This window comes from Oncorhynchus nerka, linkage group LG5, assembly GCF_034236695.1.
Source record: "Oncorhynchus nerka isolate Pitt River linkage group LG5, Oner_Uvic_2.0, whole genome shotgun sequence".
Classification (NCBI taxonomy): Eukaryota; Metazoa; Chordata; class Actinopteri; order Salmoniformes; family Salmonidae; genus Oncorhynchus; species Oncorhynchus nerka.
In genome coordinates, this window is record NC_088400.1 from 62,914,148 (window position 1) to 62,939,147 (window position 25,000).

At 45.2% G+C, this 25,000-nt stretch overlaps 1 protein-coding gene across 1 annotated transcript in view; it reads right to left on the reverse strand.

Annotated features, from left to right (window-relative positions):
• LOC115134167 (fibronectin type III domain-containing protein 3B-like) overlaps positions 1 to 25,000 on the reverse strand; it is a 161,905-nt gene that overhangs the window by 99,207 nt on the left and 37,698 nt on the right. Inside the window, 5 exon segments of the mRNA XM_065018861.1 lie at positions 9,596 to 9,643; positions 9,646 to 9,669; positions 9,672 to 9,752; positions 9,755 to 9,821; positions 12,069 to 12,145. Of these exon segments, the coding sequence (XP_064874933.1) occupies positions 9,596 to 9,643; positions 9,646 to 9,669; positions 9,672 to 9,752; positions 9,755 to 9,821; positions 12,069 to 12,145 (297 nt within the window).

Here is a 25,000-nt window from a genome sequence, read left to right on the forward strand (position 1 = left end):
TGTGTATATATAGATATATTATCCAAGCATGAAACGTTGATATTTGGTTGCGTTCAAAATTCAATATCCAGTTGATTGATAAGATGGATTCATGTCTCCTTCTCAACCAAAAATCGAAGTTAAAGAATAGCAATAATAATGTGCTTGAAATAAGTTAGATTTAGTCCTATTCTTAATTATTAACTTACATTTGAAGTCAACTAACCATCCTTCATATAAAAGACAATATCCAAAGGTGAAAGTTTATTATTACTATCATTAATTTGGCATCCTATTTATGTCTAATGATAATTACTTCTAAAGATACAATCAACCATGAATGAATGATAGTATACCTAGCTACTCTTTGAAATGGTGTCATTTGGGCGAAACGGATGTCAATGTTGCCTACATAAACCCAACTTCCCTCTGAATTTACATTCACAGACAGCTTGTTAAGGAAAGTTAGTTACTTTCAAATATTTAATGTTATTTAGCTGGTCTACAAAAATGAGTATGAAAGCTGATCAATGTCTAAATGTGTTGACATGATAGCCCAGCTTGTTTCCAAACGTTGCTAATTATCAACTTTCCAACTACTTGCTACTTTTTTAAAAGCTATTTTGCAACTACTGACCATGTTAGCTAACACTTCCCCTAACCCTAACCCTTTTAGCTAAATCCTTCCCCCACCAAGACTGTTCCTAGAGCTGGCTGCCCGGCCAAACTGAACAAGAGGAGAAGGGCCTTGGTCAGGGAGGTGACCAAGGACCTGATGGTCACTCTGACAGAGCTCCAGAGTTCCTCTGTGGAGATGGGAGAAACTTCCAGAATGAAAACCGTCTCTTCAGCACTCCACCAATCAGTGGCGAGACAGAAACCACTCCTCAGTAAAAGGCACATGACAGCCTGCTTGGAGTTGACCAAAAAGCACCTAAAGGATTCTCAGACCATGAGAAACAAGATTCTCTGGTCTGATGAAACCAAGAACTAACTCTGGCCTAAATGCCAAGCGTCACGTCTGGAGGAAACCTGGCACCATTCCTGCAGTGAAGCATGGTGGTGGATGTTTTTCAGCGGCAGGGACTGGGCGACTAGTCAGTATTGAGGGAAAGATGAACAGAGCAAAGTACAGAATGATCTTTGGTGAAAACCTGCCCCAGAGCACTCAGGACCTCAGACTGGGGTGAAGGTTCACCTTCCAACAAGACAACGACCCTAAGCACACAGCAAAGACAATGCAGGAGTTGCTTCCGGACAAGTCTCTGAATGTCCTTGAGTGGCCCAGCCAGAGTCCGGACTTGAACATCTCTGGAAAGACCTGAAAATAGCTGTGCAGCGACACTCCCCATCCAACCTGACAGAGCTGGACAGGATGTGCAGAGAAGAATGGGAGAAACCCCCCAAATACAGGTGTGCTAAATTTGTAGCGTCAAACCCAAGAAGCCGCCAGATCAAGCAATGGCGCCGAAGGAGATTGCTGCCGTTTTACGATCCCGTAACCAATTGTGCTATTGTGCATGTTTTTTCACGTTATTTTGTACATAATGTTTCTGCCACCGTGTTTTATGACAGAAAAGAGCTTCTAGATATTAGGACAGGGATTACTCACCCCATACTGGAGGAATACTTTTTCTTCAACGAGTCGGACGGGAAGGATTTACTTCAGACGCCCGACAAGGTCCTCATCCCGTAATTTGCAGAAGAAAGAGACAGAGGTATCGTGAACGAAGATCAGGGTGCCTTGATAGGATCCGTCGCAGAGAAGGTAATCTACCTTTACCATCGGTCCTATTTTCCAACGTACAATCATTGATAATAAAATAGACGAAATACGATCACGTATATCCTACCAAAGGGACATAAACTGTGATATCTTGTGTTTCACCAAGTTGTGGCTGAACAACGACATGAATAATATATAGCTGGTGGGTTTTAAGCTTTTTCGGTAGGATAGAACAGCGGCCTCTGGTAAGACAAGGGGTGGCGGTCTATGTATATTTGTAAAAACAGCTGGAGCACGAAATCTAAGGAAGTCTCAAGGTTCTGCTCACTTGAGATAGAGTATCTCATGATAAGCTGTAGACCACACTATCTACCAAGAGAATTTATCTGTATTTTTCGTAGCTGTCTACATACCACCACAAACCGATGCTGGCACTAAGACTGCACTCAATGAGCTGTATACGGCCATAAGTAAACAGGGAAACGCTCAACCAGAGGTGGCCGGGGACTTTAATGCAGGAAAACTTAAGTCCGTTTTACCTAATTTCTACCAGCATGTGTAACCAGAGGAAAATAAACTCTAGACCACCTTTACTCCACACACAGAGACATGTACAAAGCTCTCCTTCGCCCTCCAATTGGAAAATCGGACTATATTTCGATCCTCCTGATTCCTGCTTACAAACAACAAAAACTAAAGCAAGAAGCACCAGTGACTCAGTCAATAAGAATGTGGTCAGATGAAGCAGATGCGAAGTTACAGGACTGTTTTGCTAGCACAGACTGGAATATGTTTTGGGATTCCTCCGATGGCATTGAGTACACCACATCAGTCACTGACTTCATCAATAAGTGCATCAATGACGTCGTCCCCACAGTGACAGTACGTACATACCCCAACCAGAAGCCATGGATTACAGGCAACATCCGCACTGAGCTAAAGGCTAGAGCTGCCGCTTTCAAGGAGCGGGACTCCAACCCGGAAGCTTCTAAGAAATCCCGCTATGCCCTCCAGAAAACCATCAAACAGGCCAAGCTTCAATTCAGCTAAATGACTTCTATGCTCGCTTCGAGGTAAGTAACAATGAAGCATGCATGAGAGCATCAGCTGATCCGGACAACTGTGTGATCACGCTCTCTGTAGCCGATGTGAATAAGACCTGTTAAACAAGTACACTTTTAAAAAAAACTGGGAAAAAAACAGGCAAATCAGTTAAGAACAAATAGTTATTTACAATGACAGCCTACACTGGCAAACCCAGACGACGCTGGGCCAATTGTACACCGACCTATGGGACTCCGGCCGGTTGTGATACAGCCTTGATTCGAACCAGTGTGTCTGTAGTGACGCCTCAAACACTGAGATGCAGTGCCTTAGACCGCTGTGCCACTCGGGAGCCTGAATATCCGCAGGGCCAGAAGGATTACTAGGACGTGTACTCCGAGCATGAGCTGACCAACTAGCAAGTGTCTTCACTGACATTTTCAACCTCTCTCTGTCTGAGTCGGTGTTACAAACATGTTTCAAACAGACCACCATAGTCCCTGTGCTCAAGAACACTAAGGTAACCTGCCTTAATGACTACCGACCTGTAGCACTCAGGTCTGTAGCCATGAAGTGCTTTGAAAGGCTGGTCATGGGTCACATCCACACCATTATCCCAGAAACCCTAGACCCACTCCAATTAGCATACCACCCAAACAGATCCACAGATGATGCAATCTCTTGCACTCCACACTGCCCTTTCACACCTGGACAAAAATAACACCTATGTGAAAACGTTATTCATTGACTACAGTGCAGCGTTCAACACCAGAGTGCCCTCAAAGCTCATCGCTAAGCTAAGGACCCTGTGACTAAACACCTCCCTCTGCAACTGGATCCTGGACTTCCTGACGGGCATGCCCCAGGTGGTAAGGGTTGGTAACAACACATCCTCAACACGGGGGCTCCTCAGGTGCGTGCTTAGTCCCCTCCTGTACTCCCTGTTAACTCACACATGGCCAGGCACGACACCAACACCATCATTAAGTTTGCTGATGACACAACAGTGGTATGCCTGATCACTGACAATGACGAGACAGCCTATTGGGAGGAGGTCAGAGACCTGGCCATGTGGTTCCAGGACAACAACCCTTAACGTGATCAAGACAAAGGAGATGATTGTGGACTACAGGAAAAGGAGGACCGAGCACGCCCCCATTCTCATCGACGGGGCTGTAGTGGAGCAGGTTGAGAGCTTCAAGTTCCTTGGTGTCTACATCACTAACAAACTAACATGATCCAAGCACACCAAGACAGTTGTGAAGAAGGAAAGACCAAACCTATTCTCCCTCAGGAGACTGAAAAGATTTGGCATGGGTCCTCAGATCCTCAAAAGGTTCGACAGCTGCACCATCGAGAGCAATCTGACTGGTTGCATCACTGCCTGGTATGGCAACTGCTCGGCCTCCGACCACAAGGCACTACAGAGGGTAGTGCATCACTGGGGCCAAGCTTCCTGCTATCCAGGACCTCTATACCAGGCAGTGTCAGAGGAAGGCCCTAAAAGTTGTCAAAGACTCCAGCCACCCTAGTCATAGACTGTAATCTCTGCTGCCGCAGGGTAAGCGGTATCGGTGCGCCAAGTCTAGGTCCAAGAGGCTTCTAAACAGCTTCTACCCCCAAGCCATAAGACATCTAGTCAAATGGCTACCCAGACTATTTGCATTGCCACCCCAATCTGTTTATTATCTATAGTGGCAAGAAAAAGTGTGTGAACCCTTTAGAATTAACTGGATTACTGCATAAATTGGTTGTCAAATTTGAGCTGGTCTTCAACAAAGTCACAACAACAGACAAACATAGTGTGCTTAAACTAATAACACACAAATTGTATTTTTATTGTCTATATTGAATACATCATTATTTAACCATTCACAGTGTTGGTTGAAGAAAGTATGTGAACCTCTATGCTAATGACTTGTCCAAAAGCTCATTGGAGTCAGGAGTCAACATGGAGTCCAATCAATGAGATGAGATTGGAGATGTTGGTTAGAGATGCCTTGCCCTATAAAAAACACTCACTCAGGAACACACAACACTATGTGTAGGGAAAAAAAGGCACAGCACAGCACACCAACATCAAAACCTCATCCCAACTGTAAAGTATGGTGGAGGGAGCATCATGGTTTGTAGCTGCTTTGCTGCCTCAGGGCCTGGACAGCTTGCTCTCATTGACGGAACAATGAATTCCCAAGTTTATCAAGACATTTTGCAGAATGTTAGGCTCTCTGTCCGCCAATTGAAGCTCAACAGAAGTTGGGTGATGCAACAGGACAATGACCCAAAACACATAAGTAAATCAACAAGAGAATGGCTTCAACAGAAGAAAATACGCCTTCTGGAGTGGTCCAATCAGAGTCCTGACCTCAACCCGATTGAGATGCTATGGCATGACCTCAAGAGAGCAGTTCACAACAGACATCCCAAGAATATTGCTGATATATTGCTGATCTGAAACAGTTTTTTGAAGAGGAATAGTCCAAAATTCCTCCTGACCGCTGTGCAGGTCTGATCCACAGCTACAGAAAACGTTTGGTTGAGGTTATTGCTGCCAAAGGAGGGTCAACCAGTTATTAAATCCAAGGGTTCACATATTTTTTTCCACCCTGCACTGTGAATGTTTACACAGTGTGTTCAATAAAGACAATAAAACATATTGTTTGTGTGTTATTAGTATAAGCAAACTGCTTGTCTGTTGATGTGACCTAGATGAAGATCAGCAAACATTTTACGACCAATTTATGCAGAAATCCAGATAATTCCAAAGGGTTCACATGCTTTTTCTTGCATAGTCATTTTAATAACTCTACCTACGTGTACATATTACCTCAATTACCTCGACTAACCGGTGCCCCTGCACAATGACTGTACCGATACCCCCTGTATATAGCCTCGCTATTGTTTTTTACCTGCTGCTCTTTAATTATTTGTTATTTTAAGTGTGTTTTTCTTCACTTCATTGTTGGATAAGGGCTTGTATGTAAGCATTTGTAAAGTGTCTGAATACTTATGTAAAATTTAATATTTCAGTTTTGTTTATATACATTTACCAAAAATTCTAAAAACCTGTTTTTGCTTTGTCATTGTGGGGTATTGTGTGTAGACTGATGAGGGAAAAATCTCAAATCAATTTTAGAATAAGGTCTGCAACGTAGCGAAATGTGCAAAAAGTCAAGGAGTCTAAATACTTTCCGAATGCACTGTAACTCATGCAATTTGTAAGTCGCTCTGGATAAGAGCGTCTGCTAAATGACTTAAATGTAAATGTAAATGTAAAGCTGTGATCCCTTACTTTGTTACAATCAGTGTAGATGAAGGGGAGGAGATTAATGAAGGATTTTTAAGCCTTGAGACAATTGAGACGGATTGTGTGCGTGTGCCATTCAGAGGGTGAATGGACAAGACAAAATAAGCGCCTCCGAACAGGTTATGAAGTAGGTGCCAGGCGCACCGGTTTGAGTGTGTCAAGAACTGCAATGCTGCTGGGTTTTTCACACTCAACAGTTTCCTGTGTGTATCAAGAATGGTCCACCACCCAAAGGACATTCAGCCAACTTGACGCAACTATGGGAAGCATTAAGAGTCAACCTGGGCCAGCATCCCTGTGGAACGCTTTCGACACCTTGTAGAGTCCATGCCCTGACGGATTGAGTCAGTTCTGAGGGCAAAGCAGGGGGGGGGGATACATAAGAATTATGTAGTAACCAAAAAAGTGTTCAACAAATCAAAATATATTTTAGATGTTAGATTCTTCAAAGTAGCCACCCTTTGCCTTGATGACAGCTTTGCACACTCTTGGCATTCTCTCAACCAGCTGCATGAGGTAGTCACCTGGAATGCATTTCAATTAACCTCTTGGTGTTAGGGGGCAGTATTTTCATTTTTGGAAAAAAAACGTTCCCGTTTTAAACGGGATATTTTGTCAGGAAAAGATGCTAGAATATGCATATAATTTGGATAGAAAACACTCTAACGTTTCCAAAACTGTAAAGATATTGTCTGGGAGTATAACAGAACTGATGTTGCAGGCAAAAGCCTGAGAAAAATCCAATCCGGAAGTGCCCCAGGTTTTGAAAGCGCTGCGTTTCAATGACTCCCTACTCAGCTGTGAATGTACCATCAATGAGCTTACGCTTTCTATGTATTCCCCAAGGTGTCTACAGCATTGTGACGTAGTTTTACACATTTCTGTTGAAGAATAGCCGTAGGCAGCCACATTGCGTAAGTGGTCACATGGTGGCTCCGAGAGAGATTCTCACGTAAAATACAGAGGTAGCCATTACTCCAATCGGTCAGAGTGAAAAATGAATTGTCCCGACTGATATATTATCAAATAGATATTAGAAAAACACCTTGAGGATGGATTCTAAACAACATTTGCCATGTTTCTGTCGATATTATGGAGCTAATTTGGAATATTTTTCGGCGTTGTGGTGACCGCATTTTCCGGGCGATTTCTCAGCCAAACGTGAAGAACAAACGGAGCTATTTCGCCTACAAAAATAATCTTTTGGAAAAAAATGAACTTTGGCTGTCTACCTGGGAGTCTCCTGAGTGAAAACATCCAAAGTTCATCAAAGGTAAACGATTTAATTTGATTGCTTTTCTGATTTCCGTGACAAGTTTGCCTGCTGCTAGCAAGGCATAATGCTATGCTAGGCTATGATAAACTTACACAAATGCTTGTTTAGCGTTGGCTGTAAAGCATATTTTGAAAATCTGAGATGACAGGGTGATTAACAAAAGGCTAAGCTGTGTTCCAATATATTTCACTTGTGATTTTCATGAATAGGAAGATTTCCTAGGAAGATTTATGTCCGTTGCGTTATGCTAATTAGTGTCAGATGATGATAACGGTCCCGTTCACGGGCTGGGCGTCACTACAGGTTAACAGGTGTGCCTTGTTAAAAGTTCATTTGCGGAATTTATTTCCTTCTTAATGCATTTGAGACAATCAGTTGTGTTGTGACAAGGTAGGGGTGGTATACAGAAGATAGCCCGATTGGTAAAAGACCAAGTCCATATTATGGCAAGAACAGCTCAAATAAGCAACGAGAAACAACAGTCCATCACTACTTTAAGACATGAAGGGCAGGCAATGTGGAAAATTTCAAGAACTTTTCAAGTTTCTTCAAGTGCAGTCGCAAGAACCATCAAGCGCTATGATGAAACTGGCTCTAATGAGGACCGCCACAGGTTAGGAAGACCCAATTTACCTCTGCTGCAGAGGATAAGTTCATTAGAGTTACCAGACTCAGAAATTGCCGCCCAAATAAATGCTTCACTGAGTTCAAGTAACAGACACATCTCAACATCCACTGTTGATAGGAGGCTGCGTGAATCAGGCCTTCATGGTCATATTGCTGCAAAGAAACCACTTCTAAAGGATACAAATAAGAAGAAGAGACTTGATTGGGCCAAGAAACACAAGCAATAGACATTAGACCGGTGGAAGTCTGTCCTTCGGGTCTGATCAGTCAAAATTTGAGATTTTTGGTTCCAACCGCCGTGTCTTTGTGAGACGCAGAGTAGGTGAATGGATGATCTCTGCATGTGTGGTTCCCACTGTGAAGCATGGAGGAGGAAGTGTGATGGCGTGGGCGTGCTTTGCTGGTGACACTGTTAGTGATTTATTTAGAAGTCAAGGCACACTTAACCAGCATGGCTACCACAGCATTCTGCAGTGATACGCCATCCCATCTGGTTTGTGCTTAGTGGGACGATCATTTGTTTTTCAACAGGACAATGACCCAACACACCTCCAGGCCGTGTAAGGGCTATTTGACCAAGAAAGAGAGTGATGGAGTGCTGCATAAGATGACCTGGCCTCCACAATCACCCGACCTCAACCCAATTGAGATGGTTTGGGATGAGTTGGACCTCAGATTGAAGGAAAAGTAGCCAACAAGTGCTCAGCATATGTGGGAACTCCTTCAAGACTGTTGGAAAAGCATTCCAAGTGAAGCTGGTTGAGAGAATGCCAAAAATGTGCAAAGCTGTTATCAAGGCAAAGGGTGGCTACTTTGAAGAATCTAAAATCTAAAATATATTTTGATTTGTTGAACATGTTTTTGGTTACTACATGATTCCATATGTGTTCTTTCATTATTCTACAATGTAGAAAATAGTAAAAAATAAAATAAAATGAATAAATGAGTAGGAATGTTCAAACTTTTGACTGGCACTGTATATAGCTCCAGTAGTGTAAAGTACTTAAGTAAAAATACTTTAAAGTACTACTTAAGTAGTTTTGGGGGTTTCTGTACTTTACTATATATACTTTTGACAACTTTTACATTTACTCCACTAACATTCCTAAAGAAAATAATGTATATTCTACTCCATACATTTTATCTGACGCACAAAAGTACTCGTTACATTTTAAATGCTTAGCAGGACAGGAACATTTTTCAATTCACGCACTTAAAGAGAAAATCCCTGGTCATCCCTACTGCATCTCATCTGGCAGACTCACTAAACACAAATGCTTTGTTTGTAAATGATGTCTGAGTGTTGGAGTGTCCCCCTGGCTATCCGTAAACAACACAAAACAAGACACTTGTGCCGTATGGTTTGCTTAATATAATGCATTTTAAATTATTTATAGTTTTACTTTTGACACTTAAGTATATTTGATCAATTACAATTACTTAAGTTTATTTAAAATCAAATACTTTTAGTAGTATTTTACTGGGTGACGTGCCCTTTTACTTGAGTCATTTTCTATTAAGGTATCTCAAGTATGACAATTGAGTACTTTTTCCACCATGGTATATATCTCTAGTACAGGCTGCAGTATCTCATATGCCCATAGACATGTCTTAGACTGGGGTGTGGGTATCTTACCTTCTCCATATATGGGCGGGAGGTGGTGTTGGTAGTACTGGTGGGGGGCAGGTCTCCAGGACTCACAGGGGGTAGAAGGAGTGAGAGTTGGGGATAAAGTGGGGGTGGGTGAGGTACGGCGGGAGGTGGTGCGTGGGGGAGAGGCGGGGGGAGTACGAGGGGGATAACATTCAGGAGACTGGGGGGTGACGACCACCCGACGCACTCCTGTGTTGTCTTCTAACACCTGGGGGGAGGGGAGGCAAAGGGAAGGGGAGAGGGGGAGGGGAGGAGAGGAATTCTTAGCATTACTGGAGAATTCCACAATAGAACACATCCAATAACACTCCACAAACACTGGACTCAATTAAATCCAACCCACACTGGAGTGTTCACACAGTAGTTCTCCCCATGGTCAAATAACATGGCAGGTTGTGTAAAACCCACCATCACCACCAGGAAGTAGTTCCCCTCACAGGTAACTACAGTTGACAGATTAAGAGGAGTGTGTGGGGGGGCAGTAGTTTGTAACCCAATACACTAAATGAAATTGCTATGGGTTTGATCAAACTCCAGTTTAAGACTTTGGCTGTACACACATGCATGCACACACACACACAAATTCCACCGATTCAGACACTCTCTCGCACACACATTCCATTCCATTCACACACATTCCAATTAGTAAGCAAACACACACTCCCCCGTGAGAGTTGTTTCCAAGCACACACACACTCACCACACTCACAACACACAACCACACACACACACACACACACACACACACACACACACACACACACACACACACAGGCAGCAAGAGAGAGAGAGCAAGAGAGGAGAAAAGATAGCCGACCACTCTCTCTGACTCCCCCCTCCAACCTCCACATCCTCTATACAAAACAAACTTACCAAACGTGAAAAACAGACATGTTTATGTAAAAACAAGGCCAAAGTCCCACCAGAAACTAGTTGGCAGAGGATCCCCCTCTCTCTCCTTCCATCCATCCCTCTCTCTCCTTCCTTCCATCCCCCTCTCTCTCTCTCCTTCCATCCCCCTCTCTCTCTCCTTCCATCCCTCTCTCTCTCTCCTTCCATCCCTCTCTCTCTCTCCTTCCATCCATCCCTCTCGCTCTCTCTCCTTCCATCCATCCCTCTCTCTCCTTCCCTCCATCCCCCTCTCTCGCTCTCCTTCCATCCATCCCTCTCTCTCCTTCCTTCCATCCCCCTCTCTCTCTCTCCTTCCATCCATCCCTCTCTCTCCTTCCTTCCATCCCCCTCTCTCTCTCTCACCTTCCATCCATCCCTCTCTCCTTCCATCCATCCCTCTCTCTCTCTCTCCTTCCATCCATCCCTCTCTCTCTCTCTCTCCTTCCATCCATCCCTCTCTCTCCTTCCTTCCATCCCCCTCTCTCTCTCTCCTTCCATCCATCCCTCTCTCTCCTTCCTTCCATCCCCCTCTCTCTCTCTCCTTCCATCCATCCCTCTCTCTCCTTCCATCCATCCCTCTCTCTCCTTCCTTCCATCCCCCCTCTCTCTCTCCTTCCATCCCTCTCTCTCTCTCTCCTTCCATCCCTCTCTCCTTCCATCCATCTCTCCTTCCATCCATCTCTCTCACTCCTTCCCTCCATCCCTCTCTCTCATCCCTCTCTCTCCTTCCATCCATCCCTCTCTCTCATTTCTCCTTCCTTCCATCCCCCTCTCTCTCTCTCCTTCCATCCATCCCTCTCTCTCCTTCCTTCCATCCCCCCCTCTCTCTCCTTCCATCCCTCTCTCTCTCCTTCCATCCCCCTCTCCTTCCATCCATCTCTCCTTCCATCCATCTCTCTCACTCCTTCCCTCCATCCCTCTCTCTCATCCCTCTCTCTCCACCCATCCCTCTCTCTCCTTCCATCTCTCTCTCTCCTTCCATCCCTCTCTCTCTCCTTCCATCCATCTCTCTCACTCCTTCCCTCCATCCCTCTCTCTCCTTCCATTTCTCTCTCTACCCATCCCCATCCCTCTCTCCTTCTTTCCTTCCATTTCTCTCTCCATTTCTCTTCCATCCCTCTCTCTCCTTCCATTTCTCTCTCTCCTTCCATCCCTCTCTCTCCTTCCATTTCTCTCTCTCCTTCCATCCCTCTCTCTCCTTCCATCTCTCTCTCTCCTTCCATCTCTCTCTCTCCTTCCATCTCTCTCGCTCTACCCATCCCTCTCTCTCCTTCCATTTCTCTCTCTCCATCCATCCCTCTCTCTCCTTCCATCCCCCTCTCTATGTGGGTGTTTATGTACTATAACGGTGACACTTTTTCCCGCTCTCAGTTGGCTCAGTGGCCTCCCCACAACACACACAGTCAATGGCCTCGCTGCTATCACCCCCTCCCCCAACACACAGTCAATGGCCTCGCTGCTATCACCCACCCCCAACAATGTACCCTGCAATAATCAACACATTCCTCTCTGCTCTGGGCGGCTTCAGTTGAGAGCAAGTTTACCACACACAAACACAGCTTACCTGGGAGATGTATCCTGGGGGGACGTGGATGGGGGGGATTGATCCATTGGGGGACATCATTGGGACCTCAGCAGGACCTGCACAAAAGATACACACTGTCAGTCACTGTAACACACACACACACGCTAATGACAAGGTAACGCCTAGGCTTTAGATCAACATGCTAACACGGTCTTGTGTCATGCAGGAGACCTGGATTCAGTCAAGACACACAAACAACAGCAGGTAAAAACCTTATGGAGGAAAATCCACGTATTTTTGTGTTTACTTTTCCACTGTGATCTCTCTCCTCCCCCCTCCCTCTGGTAAAGTCATTGGTATCCCGTAGACTGCTGTAGGCAAGTCTGGGTTCATTGTACATCATACTAAACACACACACACACACACACACACACACACACACACACACACACACACACACACACACACACACCAGATGAGAAGTACACAGTGAGAGACCCCTTTTTGCCCCCTCTCTGACCTCCCTTCTCCCCTCCTCCCTCTCTTCTTTTCTGGGGAATATGAAGCTGTTCATTGAGCATAACATATGAAAACACAAACATACACTCACACACACACGCGCGCACAAACGCATTCACACACATTTGCACGCACACACACGCAAATGCACACCCACTTGGCAAACAGACATGTGTTTAGACAGTCTCTGCAGTCTCTGTGCTCGTCGCTCAGCAAACAGCAGCTTTCCACCACTTAAACACACACAGCACAGACTGTTCCCATCCTTGGCCCCCTAGACACAAGCACACACACACACACACACACACACACACACACACAACCACACACACTCACAGAGGGTAGAACATGGCTCTTTAGTGTACAATCATTTTGGAGTAACTCTGGGAACAAGTTCCTATTTATTTTTGGTCTGTAATGAATTAAACAACCCAGATGTGAACTTCAAAATCTACAACGGCCGAGCTAAAGGCAGAAGCAAGCACATACAGGTAACTGCCAAAATAAAGGAAACACCAACATAAAGTGTCTTAACAGCATAACAGCTTCAATGCACCTTGGCATAGATTCTACAAGTGTCTAGAACTCTATTGCAGGGATGTGACACTATTCTTCCACGAGAAATTCCATAATTTGTTGTTTTATTGATGGTGATGGAAAACACTGTCTCAGGCGCCACTCCAGAATCTCCCATAAGTGTTCAATTGAGTTGAGATCTGGTGACTGAGACGGCCATGGCACACGGTTTACATAGTTTTCATGATCCCTCAAACCATTCAGTGACCACTCGTGCCCTTTGGAGGGGGGTATTGTCATCCTGTGGGCCACAGCCATGGTAGCCATAATGACGGTCAAAATAATGGCCTAGCCAGCATTTTTGACCCTAAGCATGATGTGATGTTAATTGCTGAATTAACTCAGGAACCACACCTGTGTGGAAGCACCTGCTTTCAATATATCCTGAGCAAAAATATAGACGCAACATGCAACAATTTCAACATTTTTACTGAGTTACAGTTCATTGTAAAGATGGCTGACGTTCTACATGCTCCTAACCAATTGTGATATTTAATTAGTTTTATTGGGTTGTTTGCAACTTATTTTGAAACTTATTTTGTACATAATGTACCATCTCTTATGACCGAAAGTAACATGGACATCAGAACAGCGATTACTCACCACGAACTGGAAGAAGCTTTTTCCTTTAACGAGAAGGATTTACTGCTCTCCCGGGAACAGGCCCAGATCCCGGTCATTTGCATGAAGAAAAGATGGAGGAAAAGAGGACGCAGATCGGGCTGCCTTTTGAGAATCCGTAGGTGAGCGAGTAAACTCCCACTGCCATCAATTCTACTTGCTAACATGCAATCATTGGAAAATTAAATTGATGACCTACGATTACAATTATCCTACCAACAGGACATTGAGAACTGCAATATCTTATGTTTCACCGAGTCGTGGCTGAACGACGACACGGATAATATAGAGCTGGCGGGATTTTCCATGCACCGGCAGAACAAAGAAGCTACATCCGGTAAGAGGAGGGTTGGGGGTGTGTGTCTTTTTGTCAATAACAGCTGGAGCGCAATGTCTAATATCAAAGAAGTCTTGAGGTATTGCTCGCCTGAGGTAGAGTACCTTATGATAAGCTGTAGACCACACTATCTACCAAGAGAGTTCTCATCTATATTATTCGAAGCCATCTATTTGCCACCACAGACCGATGCTGGTACTAAGACCGCACTCAACCAACTCTATAAGGCCATAAGCAAATAGGAAAATGCTCATCCAGAAGCGGCGCTCCTAGTGGCCGGGGAGCGGCGCTCCTAATGCAGGGAAACTGAAATCAGTTTTACCAAATTTTTACCAGCATGTCACATGTGCAACCAGAGGGAAAGACCACCTTTACTCCACACACAGAGATGTATACAAAGCTCTACCCCGCCCTCCCTTTGGAAAATCTGACCATAATTCTATCCTCCTGATTCCTGCTTACAAGCTAAAACTAAAGTAGGAAGTACCAGTGACTCGCTCTATACGGAAGTGGTCAGATGACGTGGATGCTACACTACAGGACTGTTTTACTAACACAGACTGGAATATGTTCTGGGATTCATCCAATGGCATTGAGGAGTACACCACCTCAGTCATCGGCTTCATCAATAAGTGCATCTACGACGTTGTCCCCACAGTGACTGTATGTACATATCCCAACCAGAAGCCATGGATTACAGGCAACATCCGCATCGAGCTAAAGGCTAGAGCTGCCGCTTTCAAGGAGCGGGACACTAATCCGGACGATTATAAGAAATCCCGTGATGCCCTCAGACGAACCATCAAACAAGCAAAGCGTCAATACAGGATTAAGATTGAATCCTACTACACCGCCTCTGACGCCCGTTGGATGTGGCAGGTCTTGTAAACTTTTACGGACGACAAAGGGAAACCCAGACACGAGCTGCCCAGTGATGTGAGCCTACCAGACGAGCTAAATGCCTTTTATGCTCGCTTCGAGACAAGCAACACTGAAGCATGCACACACTGTTTTGGATGACTGTGTGATAACACTCTCGGTAGCCGATGTGAGCAAGACCTTTAAACAATTTAACATTCACAACGCCGCGGGGCAAGATGGATTACCAGATCGTGTACTCAAAGCGGATCAACTGGCAAGTGTCTTCACTGACATTTTCAACCTCTCCCTGACCGAGTCTGTAATACCTACATGCTTCAAGCAGACCACCATAGTCCCTGTGCCCAAGGAAGCGAAGGTAACCTGCCTAAATGATTACCGCCCTGTGGCACTCGCGTCGGTAGTGCTTTGAAAGGCTGGTCATGGCTCACATCAACAGCATCCTCCCGGATACCCTAGACCCACTCCAATTCGCATACCGCTCCAACAGATCCACAGATGACACAATCTCAATCGCACTCCACACGGCCCTTTCCCACCTGGACAAAAGGAACACCTATGTGAGAATGCTGTTCATTGACTACAGCTCAGCGTTCAACACCATAGTGCCCTCAAAGCTCATCAATAAGCTAAGGACCCTGGGACTAAACACCTCCCTCTGCATTCTGCATCATGGACTTCCTACAGGTGGTAATGGTAGCCAACAACACATCTGCCACGCTGATCCTCAACACTTGGGCCCCTCAGGCTTGTACACTTGGGCCCCTCAGGGGTGTACACTTGGGCCCCTCGTGGACTCCCTGTTCACCCACAACTGCATGGCCAAACACGACTCCAACACCATCATTAAGTTTGCTGACAACACAACAGTGGTAGGCCTGATTCACCGACAACGATGAGACGGCCTATAGGGAGGAGGTCAGAGAACTGGCAGTGTGGTGCCAGGACAACAACATCTCCCACAATGTGAGCAAGACAAAGGAGCTGAATCTGGACTACAGGAAAAGGCTGGAACTGGAACACGCTGTCATACACGTTGATCCAGAGCATCCCAAACATGCTCAATGAATGACATGGCTGGTGAATATACAGGCCATGGAAGAACTGAGACATTTTCAGCTTCCAGGAATTGTGTACAGATCCTTGCGACATGGGGCCGTGCATTATCATGCTAAAACATGAGGTGATGGCCACGGATGAGTGGCACGACAAAGCCTCAGGATCTCATCACCGTATATCTGTGCATTCAAATAGCCATCAGTAAAATGCAACTGTGTTCTTTGTCCGTAGCTTATGCCTGCCCATACCATAACCCCACGGCCACCATGGGTCACTCTGTTCACAACGTTGACATCAGCAAACCGCAGGCCAACACAACACCATATACGTAGTCTGTAGTTGTGAGGCTGCTTGGACATACTGTCAAATTCTCGAAAACCACATTGGTCGAGAAATTAACATTAAATTCTCTGGCAACAGCTCTGGTGGACATGCCAATTGCACACTCCCTCAAAACTTCAGATATCTGAGGCATTGTGTTGTGTGACAAAACTGCACATTTTAGAGTGTCTTTTATTATATCCAGCACAAGGTGCACCTGTGTAATGATCATGCTGTTTAATCAGCTTCTTGACATGCCACACCTGTCAGATGGATGTATTATCTTGGCAAGGAGAAATGCTCACTAACAGGGATGTAAACAAATTTGTGCACAACATTTGAAAGAAATAAACTTTTTGTGGGTATGGAACATTTCTGGGATCTTTTATTTCAGCTCATGAAACATGTTGCGTTTATATTTTTTGTTCAGTGTAGTTTGTGTCCCTCATTTACTCAAGTGTTTCCATTATTTTTGGCAGTTACCTTTACCTCTGTTGAGTGCATTATCCTTTTAAATGGTTAAAACCAAAATCAAAAATGATCAATTCAAAGTAATAATTGAGTTGGTAGTGTTAATTCTCAAATATATTACGATCAGTTGGTGTCAGATATGTACTGGCTTTAACCGCTCGCTCCACTTCTCTCAGAGATGAGGTCATTTCCTGCCTCAAATATATGGCACCATCACCCAGACAGGACGACATGATGTAGAATACAATTTGTCACCTCTACATCCAAGTGTTTCCCCTAGCAACCACATCGCAACCACCACATGATCTGGCTTGGAGCAACACACAGAGAACCCCCCCACACGCACACACAAACTACAGGAGATCAGTTCTCTCCGTGTCCATAGACTAACTAAGCAGAATCTCATCTTCAAAATAATTAAGCATCATCCTTTCCCCACTACCACACGGAATACACTCAAAACTGTAGGAGACACACTCAAACGCTCTCACACACACCCTAACATTCTCATACAGAACAACAGGAGATGATGCAACATTTCATCAGATGTTTCTAATAATACAGCTGTCCAGAACAGCTGCTGCAGGGCCCCAGAGGTGCCCGCGCCCGCGCACACACACACACACACACACACACACACACACACACACACACACACACACACACACACACACACACACACACACACACACACACACACACACACACACACACACACACACACACACACACACTGTAATTGACTGTGTTCCATTATTGCGTTTAATGTTGTGATGATGTGTTACGCTATGCCTAAGCTAGGTGATAGGCGATTGATTGCTTTGTCCTGTTAAAGGATGGGAGTGGCTTTGTGTCAGGTTTAATCCATCAGAATTCAATCACTTTTTGACAGCATCCCTTTTGATTTGAACAAAACCTTCCACACATATTCGGCCACTGTAGAAGTGCTCGGAAAGTGACTGTTTGGATCTGAATGTCAAAACATTTAATAGATAAAGGTGCTCAAAGTTGACCTATGTTGCATACCCCAGCATACCATGAGACCATGAGACTACCATGTCTCCATCACTGGCAAAGATAAACGGTTGAGATGGGTGTAATTTAAAAGCGTACAAACAGGGTTGTCAAACTATTCCATCATTTTATGAACCATGCTACAGACACGCCCCCTTTATGAGAGTCACAAGTGTGCATCTGCCACTGAAGGAGGAAGTGTCATGGTGCGTTCGCAACCAAGATGGAAGTGGTAATTTACCACATACGACTGGGAAGAATACGCAACTCATACTGGTAATTACTAGTGGGAAACTTCTCTATCATCCTGAGCACCTACTTCTCACACATGGTGACCTCTGACGTCGCCTACTAAGGAAATGACCTCTTTGACAGCGTTTTTTCGGCAGTTGAATGCAACAACAAAACTTTATTTATAAAAAGCAATCTATTCATGTGGTTTTAGAACTCTATCATTTGTTTACAAGCATGATATCTGTACTTTTAGTTTGTGGTTTACGCAGCTTGTTGGCCATTAGCCAAACAGCGTTTCTCAACGAGTTCAAAAGAGATGAATGCATCCAACTGGTATTTATGACTTCACAACTGGTATATTCCCACCTCCCACATGGTAACAAATGTAGCATGAGAGTGGAAATTTGAGGCCCAACAAAACAATCCTGTGACAACAGACAATGGTGTTGGAGGGCCAGTAGAAGGCACTCTTTCCTCTGGTCTAAAAAAAGATATCCCAATGCCCCAGGGCAGTGATTGGGGACATTGCTCTGTGTAGGATGCCATCTTTCGGATGGCAAAAAGTGTGTCCTGTGTGTCCTGACTCTCTGTGGTCACTATAGATCCCATGGCACTTATTGTAAGAGTAGGGGTGGTAACTAGGGATGCACAATATGTCAGTGATCATATCGATATCGGCCGATATTAGCTAAAAATGCCAACATCGGCATCGACCCGATGTCTAGTGTAAAGTCGATGTGCGAAACCAATGTCAAAGCTGACGTGCATACCTATATAACGTAGGTAGATGACGTGCATACCTATATAACGTAGGTAGATGACGTGCATACCTATATAACGTAGGTAGATGACCTACATACCTATATAACGTAGGTAGATGACCTACATACCTATATAACGTAGGTAGATGACGTGCATACCTATATAACGTAGGTAGATGACCTGCATACCTATATAACGTAGGTAGATGACGTGCATACCTATATAACGTAGGTAGATGACGTGCATACCTATATAACGTAGGTAGATGACCTACATACCTATATAACGCAGGTAGATGACGTGCATACCTATATAACGTAGGTAGATGACGTGCATACCTATATAACGCAGGTAGATGACCTACATACCTATATAACGCAGGTAGATGACCTACATACCTATATAACGTAGGTAGATGACGTGCATACCTATATAACGTAGGTAGATGACTTGCATACCTATATAACGTAGGTAGATGACGTGTATACCTATATAACGCAGGTAGATGACCTACATACCTATATAACGCAGGTAGATGACCTACATACCTATATAACGCAGGTAGATGACGTGCATACCTATATAACGTAGGTAGATGACTTGCATACCTATATAACGTAGGTAGATGACGTGCATACCTATATAACGTAGGTAGATGACGTGCATACCTTTATAACGTAGGTAGATGACGTGCATACCTTTATAACGTAGGTAGATGACGTGCATACCTTTATAACGTAGGTAGATGACGTGCATACCTTTATAACGTAGGTATATGACGTGCATACCTTTATAACGTAGGTAGATGACGTGCATACCTATATAACATAACGTAGGTAGATGACGTGCATACCTATATAACGTAGGTAGATGACGTGCATACCTATATAACGTAGGTAGATGACGTACATACCTATATAACGTAGGTAGATGACGTGCATACCTATATAACATAACGTAGGTAGATGACGTGCATACCTTTATAACGTAGGTAGATGACGTACATACCTATATAACGTAGGTAGATGACGTGCATACCTATATAACGTAGGTAGATGAGGTAATGACGCCACGAAAAATACAGCGCTACACAGAACAAAAGCAGAAAAATACTAAGCGCACACTTCCAACAACTAAACTGGTTCAAGTCGAGCAGTCATTTGAAAGAGTAAGACAATGTCAGCGAGACAACTCAAACGCCAAGATAATAGAATTCATTGCCCTTGACAATCAACCGTTCTCTGTCGTGGATGACTGCGAACTCAGCCGCACCTCAAGCCCCGGTACACACTACCAAGTAGGCGCTATTTTTCAGATGTTGCCCTACCAGAGTTACACAGTATTCTTGTAAAGCACATCCATGAGCTACTTGCTATGGGCATCACTGCTATTAGCTTCACGACTGACATTTGGACCAGCGATGTCGGCCCCATGAGCATGCGGAGTCTGACAGCACAGTGGGTCCACGAGGATTTCGTACTGGGGAAAGCCGTATTGCATGCTGAAGAATGTGCTGGTTCTCATTGAACATATTTGAAACTTGGAAACATGAACACACTTCTAGCGCCATTCGAACAACTGACTGGAGAAATAAGCTCATCAACTGTGTCTGCAGCAGACGTGATGCCCTCTGTCATGGCAGTGAAACGCCTGCTCAACAAAACTGCCAACAGACCGGGGGGTTAAAACTTAAAGTACTGGAGGCTGTGAACAAGCAGTTCGGTGGCATTCTCTCTGAGCCTCTTTACTGTGTCACCACCACGCTAGATGCTAGGCACAAGGACCACTACTTCTTTAACAAGCATTCTCTCTGAGCCTCTTTACTGTGTCACCACCACGCTAGATGCTAGGCACAAGGACCACTACTTCTTTAACAGGCATTCTCTCTGAGCCTCTTTACTGTGTCACCACCACGCTCGATGCTAGGCACAAGGACCACTACTTCTTTAACAGGCATTCTCTCTGAGCCTCTTTACTGTGTCACCACCACGCTCGATGCTAGGCACAAGGACCACTACTTCTTTAACAGGCATTCTCTCTGAGCCTCTTTACTGTGTCACCACCATGCTAGATGCTAGGCACAAGGACCACTACTTCTTTAACAGGCATTCTCTCTGAGCCTCTTTACTGTGTCACCACCATGCTAGATGCTAGGCACAATGACCACTACTTCTTTAACAGGCATTCTGTCTGAGCCTCTTTACTGTGTCACCACCATGCTCGATGCTAGGCACAAGGACCACTACTTCTTTAACAGGCATTCTGTCTGAGCCTCTTTACTGTGTCACCACCACGCTAGATGCTAGGCACAAGGTCCACTACTTCTTTAACAGGCATTCTGTCTGAGCCTCTTTACTGTGTCACCACCACGCTCGATGCTAGGCACAAGGACCACTACTTCTTTAACAGGCATTCTCTCTGAGCCTCTTTACTGTGTCACCACCACACTAGATGCTGGGCACAAGGACCACTACTTCTTTAACAGGCATTCTCTCTGAGCCTCTTTACTGTGTCACCACCACGCTCGATGCTAGGCACAAGGACCACTACTTCTTTAACAGGCATTCTCTCTGAGCCTCTTTACTGTGTCACCACCACGCTAGATGCTGGGCACAAGGACCACTACTTCTTTAACAGGCATTCTCTCTGAGCCTATTTACTGTGTCACCACCACGCCCGATGCTAGGTACAAGGACCACTACTTCTTTAACAGGCATTCTCTCTGAGCCTCTTTACTGTGTCACCACCACGCTCGATGCTAGGCACAAGGACCACTACTTCTTTAACAGGCATTCTCTCTGAGCCTCTTTACTGTGTCACCACCACGCTAGATGCTAGGCACAAGGACCACTACTTCTTTAACAGGCATTCTCTCTGAGCCTCTTTACTGTGTCACCACCAAGCTCGATGCTAGGCACAAGGACCACTACTTCTTTAACAGGCATTCTCTCTGGGCCTCTTTACTGTGTCACCACCACGCTAGATGCTAGGCACAAGGACCACTACTTCTTTAACAGGCATTCTCTCTGAGCCTCTTTACTGTGTCACCACCACGCTAGATGCTAGGCACAAGGACCACTACTTCGATGCAGACCAGAAACAGAGTTGACGTGAAATGTTACATACACAGCTGGATAAGATGGAAAAGGACACAGTGACAGTGGGCACCGAGGAAGAGGCCACGGACAGACAGAGCTGAAACTTCACTGCTTGACATGTATGATGAAATCCTGGATGAGAATTAAACGACTGAACAAACCAACAACGAAACAGCACAGCAAGTAAGTGAATTAAATAGGTTTTGATTATGTTTCACTGGTAATGGGGACATACATAAATGCCAACAAAATGACTTTTTGGTCAGTGTGGTGTGTATGTAACCTTTATTTAACTAGGTAAGTCAGTTAAGAACAAATTCTTATTTACAATGACGGCCTACCCCGGCCAAACCCGGACGACGCTGGGCCAATTGTGCGCCGCCCTATGTGACTCCCAATCAAGGCCGGTTGTGATACAGCCTGGATTCGAACCAGGGACTGTAGTGACGCCTCTTGCACTGAGATGCAGTGCCTTAGACCGATGTGTCCATGTGTGATAACTATTTAACTGTACTAGAATGCTTAAAAGGCCACTAAAATGTTTAATATCGATATGTTTTTTTTTGGCAAGGAAAATATTGGATATCGGAACCGGCCAAAAATGTCATATCGGTGCATCACTAGTGGTAACCCTGGTGTCCTGGCTAAATTCCCAATCTGGCCCTCATACCATCATGGCCACCTAATTACCCCCAGCTTCCGATTAGCTCATTCATCCCCCTCCTCTCCCCTGAAACTCTTCCCCAGGTCGTTGATATAAATGAGAATGTGTTCTCAGTCAACTTATCTGGTAAAATAAGTTTAAAAAAGAAGAAAATGCATAATGCCAGGAACATAGTGAATGCTGAACATTGTGAATGGCATTTAATTTTCCCACTGTACCGAAACCTAACCTTGACCCCAAAACCGCAATACGTACTGAACCATGGCTTTGGTGAACCATTCCACCCCTAACTACAACCACATTACTAAGTCTTTGGTGAACCGTTCCACCCCTAACTACAACCACATTACTAAGTCTTTGGTGAACCGTTCCACCCCTAACTACAACCACATTACTAAGTCTTTGACCACACTGTGTTGTTACTTTGGTGAGTAAAAACTCATGCTTCCTGCTTAAACTAAAATATCTCTGATACGTAGCGTAGCCCCTATTTCTGTGGGTGTTGTGCCATCGGCTGAGACACAACATGGTCTTGTATGTTGTAATCCTTTAAACACTATAACTCAGTGGAGAATAAAACGTTTAGGAACAGATGTGGAAAACACTTTCACTCTCTCTCTCTCCCCCTCCCTGTCTCTCTCTCCCTCACTCTCTCTCTCTCCCCCTCCCTCACTCCCACTCTCTCCCCCTCCCTGTCTCCCACTCTCCCTCACTCTCTCTCTCCCCCTCCCTGTCTCCCTCTCCCTCACTCTCTCTCTCTCCCCCTCCCTCACTCTCTCTCTCCCCCTCCCTGTCTCCCACTCTCTCCCCCTCCCTGTCTCCCACTCTCTCCCCCTCCTGTCTCCCACTCTCTCCCCCTCCCTGTCTCCCACTCTCCCTCACTCTCTCTCTCTCTCCCCCTCCCTGTCTCCCACTCTCCCTCACTCTCTCTCTCCCCCCTCCCTGTCTCCCACTCTCTCCCCCTCCCTGTCTCCCACTCTCTCCCCCTCCCTGTCTCCCACTCTCCCTCACTCTCTCTCTCTCCCCCTCCCTGTCTCCCACTCTCTCCCCCTCCCTGTCTCCCACTCTCTCCCCCTCCCCGTCTCCCTCTCTCCCTCACTCGCTCTCTCTCCCCCTCCCTGTCTCCCACTCTCTTCCCCTCCCTGTCTCCCACTCTCCCTCACTCTCTCTCTCCCCCTCCCTGTCTCCCACTCTCTCCCCCTCCCTGTCTCCCACTCTCTCCCCCTCCCTGTCTCCCACTCTCCCTTACTCTCCCTCCCTCCCTGTCTCCCACTCTCCCTCCCTCCCTCATCTCTCTCTCCCCCTCCCTGTCTCCCTGTCTCCCACTCTCCCTTACTCTCTCTCTCTCCCCCTCCCGGTCTCCCACTCTCTATGTGTTTCTCCCATCTTAGTCCCTTTCGCTGCCCCCCCCCACCCTCACTATCGCACATGTGGTTACCATATTGAGAGGAAGCACAGACCCTCCTGGGAAAGAGAGTGTGTGTGTATATATGTATATGTGTTTGTGTGTATGTGTGTTTGTTTGTGTGTATGTATGTGTATGTATGTGTTTGTGTGTGCTATGAAAGGAGTCTGTTTGTAAGATGACCTACATACAGCCAGGCACAGATGGAAATCGTACACACACATACACACTACGGTTGGGTGGTACCCAGATTTCCATCCCGGGATATATGATATAACCGGCAGTGCACACAAGAGGCGATATTTCTATATTCAGTTACCAGAATGCTTGCAAAATGCTAACAAGTACAAAGGAACTCCCATAGTGGATGCTAGGTAAATGCTAACAAGTACAAAGGAACTCCCATAGCGGATGCTAGGTAAATGCTAACAAGTACAAAGGAACTCCCATAGCGGATGCTAGGTAAATGCTAACAAATACAAAGGAACTCCCATAGCGGATGCTAGGTAAATGCTAACAAATACAAAGGAACTCCCATAGCGGATGCTAGGTAAATGCTAACAAATACAAAGGAACTCCCATAGCGGATGCTAGGTAAATGCTAACAAATACAAAGGAACTCCCATAGCGGATGCTAGGTAAATGCTAACAAATACAAAGGAACTCCCATAGCGGATGCTAGGTAAATGCTAACAAGTACAAAAGAACTCCCATAGCGGATGCTAGGTAAATGCTAACAAGCGCATGCGAACATTTACTAAAGACAGAAAACCCAGCACATGACGTTATGGGGCGGCAGGTAGCCTAGTGGTTAGAGAGTTGGGCCAGTAACTGTAAAGGTTGCTAGATCAAATCCCCGAGCTGAACAAATAAGAATTTGTTCTTAACTGACTTGCCTAGTTAAATAAAGGAAAAAATAAATAAAATGCAAGTATTTCAAAACGCAGTTTGCAGCAGGAATCTTAATTCAGGAGTGGATTGTCTCTGCTGCTGTTGCCAAGACAATTGATC